Source organism: Argiope bruennichi, chromosome 10 (genome assembly GCF_947563725.1).
Source record: "Argiope bruennichi chromosome 10, qqArgBrue1.1, whole genome shotgun sequence".
NCBI lineage: Eukaryota > Metazoa > Arthropoda > Arachnida > Araneae > Araneidae > Argiope > Argiope bruennichi.
This window is the reverse complement of record NC_079160.1, coordinates 70,952,238-70,968,413: the sequence shown is the minus strand read 5'-3', so window position 1 is coordinate 70,968,413 and position 16,176 is coordinate 70,952,238. Positions and strand designations below refer to the sequence as shown.

General features: G+C 32.1%; 1 protein-coding gene across 1 annotated transcript; it reads left to right on the top strand.

Annotated features, from left to right (window-relative positions):
• Positions 1-4,709: 4,709 nt before the first annotated feature.
• LOC129987582 (speckle-type POZ protein-like) lies at positions 4,710-5,354 on the top strand. The gene has a single exon (XM_056095545.1). It carries the CDS (start codon positions 4,710-4,712, stop codon positions 5,352-5,354), a length of 645 nt encoding a protein of 214 aa, XP_055951520.1.
• Positions 5,355-16,176: the final 10,822 nt, after the last annotated feature.

The window sequence follows — 16,176 nt, the reverse complement described above, 5'->3', positions numbered from 1 at the left end:
GATTTTTGTTAAGAGTACCAATGATAATGTACTTTTCTCAGCATGAATGCTTAGTAAAATCGTAATTAAGATGTTTGAAGAAAAATTATTAAGAAGTAAATGGCATGCAACTATATCAGTTCAGAAATTAAGCTGGTGATAGAAGAATAAAGAAGAAATCCCAAGTATTTTGAAGGTATTCAGTATTAAATTTGAAAAATGATTATAAATTACACAGGGAAACATTATAGTACTTTGAGGAGGAGATTCCGTTTAGGTATCGTTCTTTCCATTTTCATGCGCGAAAAGTTGATAAGTGGATTGATTTTCATTAGATTTTTATTCTTTCAAAGAATCTTCTGGATAAAGTCAACATTTTTTTCAATTACGAGATCGTTTTGGACATTACTACTCATATATAATAGTGCATTCGTTATGATATAGATAATTTTTTGAGGTTTTGGGTCTTTTTATGATGAATTGCTGCTACATCCAGATTTGTTCAGATTGGGCAAAAGAAGGAGGGTGATGAATTGCAACCAATAAGAAAGATGATCAAATGAAGCTTATTCTTAATATCTAAATATCAGGTGTCAACAATTAATGCAAAGTATTTAACTTCGTTTTTCCTATAATAATTCTTTTTCCATAAAAATCAGTTTTTCTTAGAGCATTCGAAATCTTGGGAATCACTTCAGACAAATATGCATCAATATTATTCGCACTCTTAGAATATGTTCCATCTGAGGAAACTCTGAAAGTTTGGGAGCGACACAGATCTAAACCTTATTTATAAGTTTTTGAGGTATTGCATAAATTATAAGAAATATTCTGCTGTGCACATGAAACATCAATGCTGAAGGTTTTCTGTGCTCATATTTTTAAAAGACATGTTTTATTTCAGCAAAAAGATTTTTGTATTAATTGATGTTTAAACACCTCCGCTACAATTTAAAGTCAACAACTAATTTGCTGTCAGTTCAAAGAACTGACAAATTAGAGTGATACGCAGTACAATGAACAGAACAGCGTAAGGCTTTTATAATATTATGAGTTATATGACTATCAAAATTTGAAACTTAAATATTTTGCTGAAGATGCTATTTAGATACGAAGTTAAATAAAAATGTTTCATTGAAAATTTAAGTGAACATTAAACCCAGCGAGCCAGCTGGTCTCCAAAAGCAGCTAATATAAAATATTAGTAGCAACAATGAAAACGATTTGAATTTCAATTTAACACTGAAACATATTGTTGTAAAATATTCTTAGTACATTTTTAAAAATGTGTTAGGATAAAGCATGCGAACAGTTTATCAGTAATATCTTTGTGATTATACTACCTGATATTTTCACTCTTTAGCATTCCTGCCACAAGCCATGATAATAAAGTAATGTACGTAAAATGTTTAAAAAGATGTGTGATCTTCTATTATTCGGATTCTTTCTATATATTTATGTAATAAAGATGAACAAAAATACGGAAAAAAAAGAATAATGAAAAAAATATTGACATCATTGAAAAGATAATTTTCTGAATTTTAAGATGATGTAAAAGTTATTGTTTTGGTGGAATATAGAATACACTCCCGAGTATCCGGTTCCCGATTATCCGTTTTCCGTACTATCCGGCCTAGTTTTCTTTTATCGTAATTTAATGAGGAAGGTAAGGTATTGCATTGGCAAAATTGACAAGGCATTAGAAGAGGGCGTCTACTACGATCCTCCTATATGTCGTGAGTAAAATAAAATTTGTGATAGGAGCAGAACAGCGTTCTATCTGTTGTTCAATGTTTCGTCTGCATATAACGGACCTCAGTTGTTGCCGCTGTTCCTTATTATAATTTATAAGGCTGATTTATAATCAGCCTCTTGAAATTTAAATGTTAAGAAAGAGTTCTTAATTAGAAAAATAAAAAAACTATTATTGTGGTAAAGCATCTGCGTAGGTTACAACCGTGTAGGACATCGACAACCAAACATTTGTTGCCAACATTCGTTTTCACAAGTTAACATAAGCTAAACGATTACAATTCTTTCATCGATACACAAAGTGAACCTTACAAATTGCACTGTACGCATCGTATTCGTAAACTGTTCTTAGGGTATGTTTAATGTTTTCTAAGTGTACCAAAGTGAAGATTTAAAAATGGATGATAAACGAAAAAAAGTTGTAGTGACCATGGAGGTGAAATTATACGATATGCAGCAACTGTACACTGGTGTAATATATATAGCTTCAGAATAAGGGGTTGGGAGAAGTACAGTGGGGAACCAGAAAAAAACGATCAGAAATTGAAAATGGGTGTGTTACACAAGCTAGTGGAAGTGGAATAAAAGTAAGAAAAACTGTGCTGAAAGATAAGCATAAAGAAGTTGAAGAAGCTTTATTTTTGTGGCATGAACACTTAAGAGGAAAAGGAGTACTTGTAATTGTGCTAGTATTGGAGTTAAAAGCTTTGGAATTTAAGAGACAAATAACATACAATAAAAACAACACATAGAAATATTTTAATGTTTTACTGCTAATGATGGATGGTTAGTGACGAGAAATGAGTTCATAGAATTCTGATCTATCTGGCCCTCTTGTTATCCGGCCTTCCCTTCCGCCACATTAGGCCGGATACTCGGGCGTGTACTGTGTTCGAAAGTTGTTTATGGTGTCTTATACTGTTTATTTGCACAAAAACCTTACTCGGCTATGTTCCCCTACACGAAAAGTAAAATTCTAAGAGCAGATGATATATATTTTACTAAAATATGAAAGTAAATAATGAAAACTGGAAAAAAAACGTATATAAAATATAATAATGCCAAAATGAAAGATAAAAATTTAAACATTTCAGTGTATGAAAACATGATTAAAAAACAGATGAATGCCAGAACAGTATCATTTTTATGGATCGTCTCAAACGGAAAAAATGGTATCTAAATAACAAAGATTATAACAAAACTTTAATTAAAAAAAAACCTTTATACAATCGTTTCAATCTTTTGTACTTGAATCACTAAAAATACTATGATGCATCATTGCTAGTAAATATACCATGTTTGAAGAAATCCTGAGGTATCTTATAAATTCAAGGAACTTTCATTTAACTTAGATTATACTTATTTCAATAAAGAGAACTATCACGTATGATTCTAATGAGAATTGTAAATAAAATTAAACTGAGTAAATTTGTCAAGGTGCTAGGCAACAGTAAAAGAACTTTATTCAAATTGTCATTCTATAATTAAAACAATGTATTTTATCTAAGAAAAGAGAATTATTATTATTTGAAATAAATAATTATTTCGAACAATTTCGTAATATTTTTAACTCCGCAAACAGAAATTTCAGGATATACAATGAATTTGAAATTTCAAATGATATGAATGGCTTTGAGATATCATTAGAACAGAAACTGAATGCAACGAAATTAAAACCCTTGCATTGAAAACATAATTTACAAAGGTGCGTTATTATCTTTTTCAAATACTTATCAGAATGTAACTACAACAAAAAAAGAGTTGTCTCGATTGATAATGACGCACAATTCAAGGAAAGATTGCTCATCTTTTAGATAAGAGAAATTGATATCAGTCCTAGATAGAAGCAAGTAAGCAAACTATCAGTTTATTCATATATGCCAAAAGTACCTGGATGATCAAGAGTTCAGAAAATGAAACAAATTTTTATTTAAAAGGCATTTAATGTAAGTAATGTGTGAATAGATATTGAAGGGAAAAAACATGGAAGACTGTAGAAATAAAACGATGATTAGTTCGACATCAGATGGAAGGCAACATTCTTATAGCTGCGAGATAAGAACCGATTTCACGTACATCTGGACCATAAAAAATGGCTCTGATTTAAATTTCGAAAAATTACTCATCAGCCCTGTGTTTACTGTGAAATCGATGGAGTTGACTCAGTGGTGTTTCGGATTCAAAATCTGTGGTAAAAATATGCATTTCTATGTTTACAGGAGGTAAGACAGTGATGGACCGGAACACATTATAATATATTACGAGTTTTCATTCCTTGATCAGAATGGAGTACCTTTAATAATGAAAGCAGATGCAAAATTATTCATAAGAGGTGGTCACAGCGAATTTCCCGAATTCTTACAAAAAGATGAGATTTTCTCTCGCAGAAAAGCAGAATTTTTACCAAAAGATATCCTCACCATTCGATGCCGTATGGGAAGGAAAGTAACTGAAACACCGAGCCACGTTGTGTGTTACGCTTGCACTCATTTTGGAATGGATCGCCATCGTTTCGTTTGGACCATAAATGATTTCAGCTCACTTCCATTGGGACATAAAATTACACGAGTGCTGAAATCAACTTCAGAAGAATCTCCTGATTATTCTCTGATTTGGCAGAAAACAGCAATGGCAAAGTATATACATATGTTGACTTTGATATTGGAGCAGTGGGTATAAATAATGCGGTAAAATGTGAAATAGCCCTCTTAAATTGTGCTGGTACAGTTGTCAATCGCAAAAATATCATAAAATTTATAGATAAAAGAAAGATATATTATTTTGTGTGCATTCTTCTTTGCGAAACAAAAGCTGCTAATTGATAAAACTGCTCTCTTACCTAACGATATGCTCTCGTTACGATGTGAATTCGAAATATGCTATGGACCTTTATGGAGTCGGATAGAAAACTATGCAGAATCCGAAACTTCTGCACAACGAGTGATTAAGACAGATGTGAAAGAGATGTGTATTGAAGAATGCATCGAGTCTGCTATTCCTCTTGCGCCAATAAACAGAACTACAACAATAACAGAAGCAACTACGACTACAACAACAACATCGAGTCTGCTACTTTCAGCTGCCCGTTCAAGGAAAATATTAATCAATTTTACGAAGATGGGACTTTAAGTGCTGTTAGCATGAGAGCTGATTCTGAAACATTTCCAGCTCATAAAATCATTCTGAGTAGTCGCTCTCCCGTCTTCAAGGCAACGTTTACCAACGACATGCGGGAGAAGGCCAGCAAATGCATCGACATGCCTGACGTGGATGCTGCCACCCTGCGGCATCTGTTGTCATACATATACACGAACAAGATGCCAGAAGTTGAGTGGGACGAAGCTGTAGATTTGTTTAGAGCGGCTGATAAATACGAATTGTTGGAACTGAAAAAGCAATGTTCCAGTATCATAATGTCAAACATATCCAGAACAAATATTTATGTTCTTCTTTCGCTCGCAGATACACACAATGAAGAAGAACTTTATAAAGCAGTGCCCAATTTTGTGTCAAGGAATTCTGATGTATTTAAGTCTGAAACATGGAAAACATTTAAATGGGAAAACCCCGAATTAGCAATGGAAGCGATGGAACGAAAAATTTACATTAAGAACTCTCACTAAGAAATATGATGCACAAATATTTTATTCATCATTTCAATAATATATGTGCATCTAACATGGATTGTGGACATTAACCCTTCGTGTACACTAAAATGATTGAAAAAAAAGACATCTCATATATAAAAATCTCATGTCACAGTGTTTGTGTTCGTATTCCTCCGAAACAGCTAGACCGATTTTCATGAAATTTTTTGTATTTGGTAGGTATGAGAATAGGTCGTAAAGTATATTTCATAACGCTAGGTAATTAGGGTGTTCCTATCCACGTTCACCGTACGCTAATGAGATCAACACTTGCTTGAAATCATCGCCACTGTGATGTAACGTTGAAAAAGTCCAGCTAAAAATAAACACGCGCGTCCAAATTCTACAAGATCCATCTACTGACACATTCTCGGACCGATTGTTAGATATCGGCGATGGAAAGGTTGCTGTCTAATAAAATACTGGATGCATAAAATTGCTCACTAATTTCTGCACTATCTTTGATTCGCAAAATGCTCTCATTGACCGCATATTTCCCGATGTACGCACATAATACATAAATCATGCGTGATTGGCAGAAAGAGCCATTTTGGCAGCAAAAAATGTGGTTGTCGACGATTTAAACTCCAAGATACTTCAGTCGTTGCTAGGTGACTTGGTATCATACAAACTGATCGATACAGTTTGTGATGCTAACGAAGCTGTAAATTATCCAACAGAGTTTTTGAACTCACTGGATGTGCCAGGCATGTCACCACACCTTCTACGACTGAAAGTTGGATCTCCGATTATTTTACTTCAGAATTCGAACCCACCACGGCTGTGCAATGACACGCAATTTGGTCATTAAAAAATTGATGAAAAACGTTATCGAAGCCGTCATTTTTAATGGTAAATTCCGAGCCGAAAATGTTTTGTGCCACGAATTCAAACGCGTTTAATTTCCTATTAGATTCGCATTCGCAGTGAGAATCAATAAGTCGCAAGACCAAACGATGTCTGTTTACGGCTTAGATTTGGACACACCATGTTTTTCACACGTGGCATGTTCTCGCGTGGGCAAACCATCGAGCTTATTTGTGTTGGCTAAAGACGGACTGAGAAAAAATATCGTACACTGAATTGCTCTTCGAAATGAATATTGATTTTCTTTATTTCATTTTTATACTTTAGGATAAAAAATATATTACTTTTTCACTTTACGTTTAACTTTTAAGAGATCAAACAATGCATATGTTCGTTATGTTAATGAAATACATTGTATTGAGAAAATGAATGGTTCGTGCTTTTCTGTTTTTATCGGCGATCATCGTCTACAGCTCTCCACTCCTCCTTCTGTCATAGATCGCATCTCCACACACTTACAATGCATTCGTTAACAACCAAAATATTCAATAGAAATAATTTATAAGGCAGAACAACGTTTGCCGGGTCATCTAGTCATTATTATAATATATTTATCAGCAACTTAATTGAATTTTTATTTTCATTGTTATTACTTTTTCTCTCTTTCAAAACTTAATAATACTAGGTACTGGTTATATTCTCCTATGTAGAAAAGACATTTTTTCTCGTATTCAATGAACTTTTATGCATACATTTTCTATTCTATATTATGACCTATTGATAAACTTTCACTTTATGAAGACTTGCGAAATTTTAATATTATATTTATGTTTTATTCTAAAGTTTTATGGTCTATGTGCCTTCAGCAAATTCCCACAAAATGAGAATTCCACAAAAATATTTCTTAGAGATTTAAATTTAATGGTATAGGAAAATTAGTATTAATTTTTTTGTTAATATTATGTGCTTAAAATTACTCTCAAAATAAATTTGGTGCAGATTCAAGTTGTATAAAAATTTTAAAAAGTTTTTGTCTCCCGCAAAATTAAAAAAAAAAAGTGATGTTTTATATTGTTTAATTCTGTACTAGTGGTAGTCATTACATAAACTGTATGCATGTTGATAAGTTATAATACATCTTACAACAATTAAAATTTTGAAGGGTTTTTTTTGTATTTTATGACACCAGGGGTGTTTGTGGGACCCCAAAAAATCCCCTGAAACTTTTACGGACTTACTACCGGCATTTTGGAGTTTCGAGAAGGGGGGGGGGAGAAATGAAAAATTACAATTATGAAGTATTGAATGACCTAATTATAAAAGTTCAATGAATTACTTTTTTTGCAAAATTAATAACCATAAATTTTCAAACATATAAACTACTACATTTTATGCAAATCTTTTAAATTACCTGAATTAATTCTTTTAAAAAAAATTATCTAATTTCTGCTGCTTTTTTTTTATTTTCTGATGTTTGTGGGCTTGTCTTTCTTTTGTGGTGAACTTCATAATTGCAGGAAGGTTGACTTTTATTTTCCTCATTTACAGTTGAAGAAATTTCCTCGAGAACTGCACATGCAGAGGTAGAAGCAGTTTGCTTTTCTGCTAATGTAGAAGGTTTTTCAGAGACTTTTATAGGTGACTCATCTGAAATACATGTTTTTAAGTCCTCTTGATATGTTTTCCAACTTCTGTTCATATTCAGTAAGAGATCTTTGTGAATTGGATCAGTCATTGGATTTTTTGAGCCATATTTTTCACATGAGGTTTCTTTAGAAGCCATTAAATCATATTTAATAGTCTGCACTGCATCTAGGGAATCAATCTTAAGAGAGGTTCTATAGTCAGTGACAAGTGTATCCATTAAGTTGAATGCACTTCCCACTAATGGGCCATGGAAGCAGCTAAGGCAGGCTTTGACCAATTTAGCCAATGTAGGATACTTATAATCATTTGTGAAATCATCTTTTAAATTAAAAACTTTAGACCAATATTTATCAATTGTACACTTGACTTGATTTCCACTTTCATCAGATGTGTAGAGCATTTCTTTGGTGATATCAATATTACTCTGGTATAACCTTATTTCAGCTTCTACTTTTGACTTTTCATTATCACTAAAAATATGGGACATAAAAGATGATAATTTTTCAAAAGCTAATATTGTACTGGTTTTACCTTTTAGCTCTGGATCTAATACTGTAAAACTAATTAGATATGAATTTTTAAGGGGTAATTTCTGTTTCATATGCTGAAATTTCTAAATGAAATTCTCTTGCGTACATAAATAAAAAAATATTTCAATAAGCGAAACGAAAAATTTACACGTGCATCAATAAATGAAACGAAAATTTTACACAGCGAAGAAAAAAAAAGTTCCGAAGCGATCAATGACAAATAGCTAATACGGCGAAAAATCCCCCTTCTCTACTTATTGGCGCCACGCCAGGAGAGATAAGACCTTTGAACCCAGAGTCACGTGATCGCACATCTGGTCGAACGAAGTCTCCCCCTTTTTTTTCTGCCGCACCTACTTGCCGAAAAGAATCCAGAAGAGAATGTCTGAGAACCGGGGGAATGAGTCATAACTCGCAATAAGGAAAGAACAAAAAAGAAGTTTTTTCCCCCTTTTCACGCATTATCACTGCCTTTGGAGAAAGAAAGGAAAAGTTTTCACCACACACACTGACCTTGCGTTTTCTGCTTTAAAAGCAAACAAAATTACCCAGATCAAAATAAATAATTCATTATTATTCCTACTTCCTTTTGAACGACGATCCCCGGAATTTCCGGGGATCGTCGTTCAAAATCCCCGGAATTCCGGGGTTTCCCCGGAGCACAAACACCCCTGTGACACATAAGCTCTGTTTGGCTAAGTTGCGCCACACTCACAGAATTAAAATATTTGCACCAGTTTATTCTAAAATCGGAACATGGTATGTCTACGAAATCCATGTGTCAAATAAGTATAAAAATATCAGACACGAAAAGGCGCAACAATGATATAAAGTATGGAACAGTACTAAAATGCGTGTCATAATATACAATTATAAAAACCAATATATTTTTTTAAAAACTGAAAATGCTAACATGAGGAGTTTTGGAAAGCAACTTACCCAAATCAGAGTGAGATTTCTGAAAGAATATAAGACGCTGTGAAGAAAATCGTGGACATTCTTCAAGAATGTGTAAAACAGACACAGGACTGTTATAAATTGTACAAAATTGTGTTCGTTCCCCTATCAACAAATGCCAATGCGTGAATCGAGTGTGAGCAGTCCTAAAACTAATTAAAATGGTATCCAGATTTTAGCAGATTTGAATTTTAAAGTCAATTTAAAAGTCAAACATTATTTGTAAATTTGGATTTATGTATTATTAGACTCATTAATTTCTGTGATTTAAAATATTAATAAAAATTTCAATTGCAATAATTAAGAAATTTATCATTTTGTAATGGGCATAAAACTAATATTTTATTAAGAGAAAACATTTATAAGCAGTTTCATGCTTACATTGAATTATCAACAATAGACTAGCATTAGTTTTAAAATTCTGTTGCAAATATACAATATTATTAATTGAAAACCCAGGAATTTCGCTGTTCGTAATGACCTGATTACAATCCTATATCCTATTTTTCCTTCCATATATAATGCATCTTCAGAAGAAGTGTGAAAAAAACTTGATTATCGTGAAGGTGCTCTCCAGAACATCTTGGGGTGCCAATCGAACCACCTTACTATGTATATATGAAGCAATAATACTTTTCCACATAGATTATGGATGTATGGTGTGTGGTTCTGATTGAAATTCCATTTCGCGTCGACTGGATACTAAGCACCACTTTGGTTTGCGAATCTGCTCAGGAGTATTTCGCACTTCTCCAATTGGAAGTTTATACGTTATTTGTCACCAATTGCCCCTTAATTTAAGATGCACAAAATTGTCGCTTTATATCATTTTCGAACTTTATCTCTGCCGGGCGAACCGTATCTCATCTCTAACTGAAATTACACTTCCAGCTGTCCTTCGCAGATTATATGATGCCCGTCCATCCCATATCCCCCCCATTCTGTGAGCGAGCCAAAATTCTCGTACATGGCTCGAATCTTGAGAATATTTATCGTTCTTAAATCAGTTGATATGTTATGCTTTCCGCCCTGGGACACGCAGCACTTTTCCTTTTCAAATTCATCTCTCGGATTTGATAAATCATCAATTGTTCCGATTGTTTTCCAACAGCTTTATCTCTATCATCGCAATCGGTACCCTTCATTTGTACCAATTTTCACGGATGGCTGAATTCATACTTCCATCTGATAAACTGAGCTACCGACTTCATAATTGTTGCTCCGTATTCACATCTGAGTTGAAGGGTATATTCTATGCTGCAAAGAAAATTTCACCTTCCACTCAGCGAAAATTCATTATTTATACCGACAGCATGAGTGCATTGGAAGCACTTTCTCATTATCATAATCGGATGCACCCGATAGCTGTACAAATTTTGTTCGTTTTGCGTCTCTTGCAAAACAAGGATGTTCAAATCAATAGTTGCTGGGTACCGAGTCATATTGGCATTTCTGGAAATGAAATCATCCAGCGGCAAAATCAGATACGAATTTTTTTGTGTCAGGGACTGCGATGTCAAAAAAGCCTTGGCGAAACACAACTTCTCTACTTGGCAATTAATGTAAGATCTGCGGACACAAAATAAATTGCATTCCATCAAATCAACTATTGGATTGTTGTCTGTTCAACCTACAAGCGAGACTGACGTAAAATTGACTCGTCTCCGTGTAGGTCATACGAGCTGTACACACCGACATCTCATTTATGGCGAGGAGGTACCAAAGTGCCCAACATGTCATGTGGATTTTACTGTTCATCATATTTTAATTTAATGCCCTGCTTTTAATTAATATCGTGTTCGTTTTTTTTAAACATCGTCATTAACCTTGCAGAACTTTGTGGATGAGAGATACCATCCAAGTTTTTAAAGTTTATTAACTTTTATATTTGCATTTTGTATTGTTAACATTAATTTTATCTTTATGGTCATCAGTTTCATATCATTCATATAGTATTTATACAGAATTTTTTTTTATCTTATAGTATTGCATTATTACACTATACATATTTTTATTCCTACCTGCTTTTATATTTTAAGAAATCTATTAAAACTACCATATACTAATATATTCTACTTTTATGTTTTACCATCTGCTTGGCGCATCATGGCCAAATATGGTCCTTGCGCCAATGACAATCACACAACAACAACCATAGTTGCAGATACACTCTTATGTACAAAGAGAAAAGAGATAATTTGAACTGTTCCATTATTTCTGGAAACTCGCTTGACAAAAAAAAAAATGTATTAGAGTGGTTTAAACTATTAAAATAAGTAAGAATAGAGCGATGCCCAAAGAAGACACCAAATGATAAGGAGCCATAAGATATGAAAAGAGATTCGAACCCGACTGCACCACCCACTGGAACCGAACAAGGGAAAGTAGCTATCCGCTTTAGGCATTCCTATCCTAGATGCTTAGCTTAATCCTAGCCGAAACTTATATATGAATCACTCCCGGGGAAAATGATCACCCTTAATGCCATCTCCAAGAAATGACACACGCAAACTAATCCACTTTTATTAATGGATATATGGAAATTAATTTTTCTTAAATTCATTACAAAGAGAACAGAGATAATTTCGTACCATAAATTCCATACAATAAATTCATTAAAAACAAGTAACAAGCCAAGTTAACGAAACGTGTAAAAATACAACTTTCAAAATGTCAGTTGTTTAAACGAGCGGAATAAAAATTTTAAAACAAAAAATAAACAATTATAGAACAGCGCAATTATTCCTGATAAGTTACTGACTGATTTTGAAAACATTATTGTCATTCTCCTTTTTAATTTCTAATATTATACAATAAATGGATGTTTTATAAAACTAAAACTCAATGGGTATTTTATATTTGAATTAATTTAAGTCATTTAAGCAATATTTTTATGGGATAAAACATCATACCATTTGAGCTAAAGAAACATCTGCACTGCATTTCTTCCTTTCATTCCCTGTACTTTCATTCAAGTAAATAATTTAAGTTCTAAAGCAAAAAGGAAGTTTATCGAAAGCGTCTTTCCTTTCTAAACTAGTTTAACAAAGTTCTGTTCTTTCTTTTCTTCTACTGCAAGATGCATCAAAAAGAAGACAAACGAGCAGTTAAAGTGCGTTAAGTGTTTAAGTGAACCCTTAGGACGCATTTTCTCAAGTTATGAAATTAATCTAAACTTTTTACAGCGTGTCAAATTTCTCACTTTTTGACTTTAACTAGTTAAAAATACTTTCTGTTTTAATTAAAACTGAGGTTGAAGAAAGTTGAAAAATGGGCGAAGAAGTACAGACTTCTGTTGTTATGACATTTAAGGGATTTATAGCTCGTTCAGAATGCTTAACTTGATATAATTATTAAAAGAACCACATTTAGAAATGGTTTATGTAATATAATCCAAATGTCAAAAAATAAAAAGTTTGACTTGAAGAAAAATCGTTTTTAATATAGTACTTTCAATTCTATACATAAAACATTAATTAAGTATTATTTCCAAACCCTATTGTTGCGGTGTAAGTAATGTATTGTGGAATCGATTCAAATTTTCAAAGAATTTTTCCCACTCCCCAAGTAATACACTATCTTATATAATATTGCATTATAATATTGAAATACAATATTGAATTATATATAATATTGAACGCGAGTTATACAATATTGAAACAGAGTAAAATATAATGCTCTTGTTTAACTATTGAATATTATGATCCAATATTGCACAATCTGAAATCTATAAAATGGTTTCTAATTGCGTAATCTAACTGAAATATATCGCAATATTTTAAGGAATTAAGATTTTACAATAATTACTTAAACGTAGAAGGCTACATGGAGCATAATTATCAACTAATTGTAGTTAAAGGTATATAATTTTGTGCATACATATAAGGATTCCATCATAATTTTTCTTTTCATCTTCCCAATCTACAATTTACAGAATTGATCCTACCTAATCGGGTACAAATTTTAGAGCAGCAGATAATTATAGCTCCCATTTAAGTCGATTAAATTCATTAGAGGGTTTCGAAGCAGGATTTCAACGTAACGCTGATTTGTGCCATTAATATAGCTTGTAATTCATCCAAGGATGAATGAATCTAATTAAGCTTCAGACGAAATGATTAGATTTTTAATAAGTCTCTTATCAAATACAAATAAATGAAAATTAACGAATTTCAGTAAACTCGTTCTTAAGTCAGTTTTTTCAACAAAATTCATAAATTGCAAATAAAGAAGTAAATAATTCCATGTAAGACTGTGTTTTAATCATATATTAATAAAACTTTTTATGTTATTGTAAACAAGTACAATCTTGTATTTATACTTAGTTTTCAGTTGTTTAAAAGTAACCAGGGAAATAATTTCTTTTATATAAAGTTATTTAAAAGATAATTGGTGTACTGACTAGCGTCCTCTATCTCCAAACACACACAAAAAAAAAAAAAAAAAAAAAAAAAAAAGACCAGAATGAGAGGAGATGTGATGGAGTGGACGTGAGGATAAGTGGTGTTATGTTGTAAGATGATGAGTGTGTGATGTGTTTCGTGGAATATGGCCTTAGAAAACTGTTAACAAACGGCCCATTTAATGCTGAAATCTTTTATATATGTGCACCTGTGATATGTGCAATTAATTACTTATTAAAACATATAGCACTAAAATGTTGTTGACTATTATTTGCTCTTAAGAGACGCCACATTGGATAAATTAAAATTAAAAAAAGACCATTGTTTTAGATACGGATGGAATCAAATAACGAGGAACGAGACACTGAAGGAGGAAACTGAAAAAGTGAGTCCAAACTTTTAAGAAATGAATTACCATAAAGATTTTTACTTTTAATGATCAAGAACAGATTGAATAAAAATATTTCCAGGATAAAAATAAACATATATTTATAATGATTTTTTTAACCTTTTTAGAAGAAATTAATTACTAAGCCTTTTCTTTAGGTTTCTCACTAAGATACATTTTTTCCTTCTCATTAAATGAATCACTGAATGAGACTCATATAGTAATTATGACTAGTGATTTTGATAAAGTTGCACACAGTTGAAGAAATCACTTTTTTTTCCATCAGCAAATTAAGAATAAAAAAATTCACTAGAATTTTTTATTGATTCCCAAGATATAGTGGGGAACTTAAGATAATTTAGACGCAAGTCTGCTCTTAGTTGTTTTGCCAATATTATGTTTATGTTATTTATAATATTCACTTCAGACTCATTCGTTTCCAAATGCTCAGATCAATTTTGTTGAAAGATCATTCGACATGTATTTCCAAAATTATTAATAAAAAATCACAGAAAAAAAATCGCTTTTTTGTTCTGCATATCAGTTAAGTGGAGTGTAATTTTTAAAGAAATAATATTCAGTGAGAACAAATGTGTAGTCAACTCTAACAGTGAAAATTCAAAAACCTCTAGTTTTGGAAAAATGGGGGGAAAAAAAAAGATGAAACTTTTGTCCTTGGCATGCAAATGAAAGAAAGTCAGAAAATCTGTCTTGACAGAAAATATTTTCTTTTAAATGTCAAATTTCTACCATTTAGAAAAAAAAATTATTACTATTAACCGAAGTTTTTAATACTTTGAACTTCAAAGTAAATAATTATTACTGTGCTTCAGTAATAATTATTTTCCAATAAATTCAACACAAAACATTAAAGAAAGATAAGCTGTTTGGAGAAAGAATAATGTGGAGCTTCTATCTCTTGTCGATAGCAATTGGAAGGGATTTTATTTGATAAAACTTTTCGCCCCAAAAATCGAAATTTTAAGATTCTTCCGAAAATAAAGCAGGAAAATAGAAAAGGAAGTAATTTCCAAGAATTTGCGATTGACTGGTTTCTACTCAAAGTTTTATAGCCAGTTTTTATTAGATGTAGAACCTTCTATCTGCTTTAATAAGAATAACAGGAGTTTTATGCAGTTAAAGTTTCAATTCCAAATCATGTTTATTTTTCGTATAAGAATGGAGCAATCAGAGGAAACTAATGTAGGGTAAATATAAAATCTTATGCTGGAGCTATAACTACTTAGGAAATCTCCATCTTTTTTCCCCCTTATAAGAAGAGCCCTTAGGGTGAATGAGTTGCTTACGCAACTCATCATGCTGAATTCGATTTTTGAGAAGTTTAGGACGAAAGAAAGAAACAGATTTCGTGAACATTTTTTCTGGAATAGAGGTTTCAAAATTATTTGTAAGTGGAGGAAAATGCCTTTTGCACATGTTTTGTCAAAAGAGGATTGCAGGCCTAATGGTTCAAGTAATGTGCGAGATGAAGTTCACTATGAAAAAAATTTCAATTTTAATCAACAGAAATCCATTTGCTGAGCTTATATTCTTTACTAATTTATTTAAAACGATTTATTATATAATCCTCATAATCCCGAAATGACATCATGAACAATGCATAGGTTGGTTTGTCGGTCACGGTTTAATGGCTCGCGCAAGTAAAAGCTGTACTGCGCTAGATTTATGGTTATAAGTTAATAAATAATTATCTAGAAAAAATTCTAGAATTAATCAGTCAAATCAAAAGCCATTTAGGATTGAAATGGAAAATCCGTATCGCATTACAAACTTTAAAAAAAAAGTAATTATTAAATAAAATAGGAGAAATCTCAATAGTTTTTCAAAACTTAAGTGGTGAGGATTTCCCTCATCAGCGATGAGGAATTAAAGACACTTAAATGATGAAGAGAAAATCAGAACATTCAATTAAAAGATAAAGAACTGTTAAATTCACTTGGCATTTCCAGCAGGAAGGAACTTGATATTTATGTATTTTAGTAGTATGACCAATGCAGAGATTACGAATAAAAGATAATTATGTATTTTAGTAGTATGACCAATGC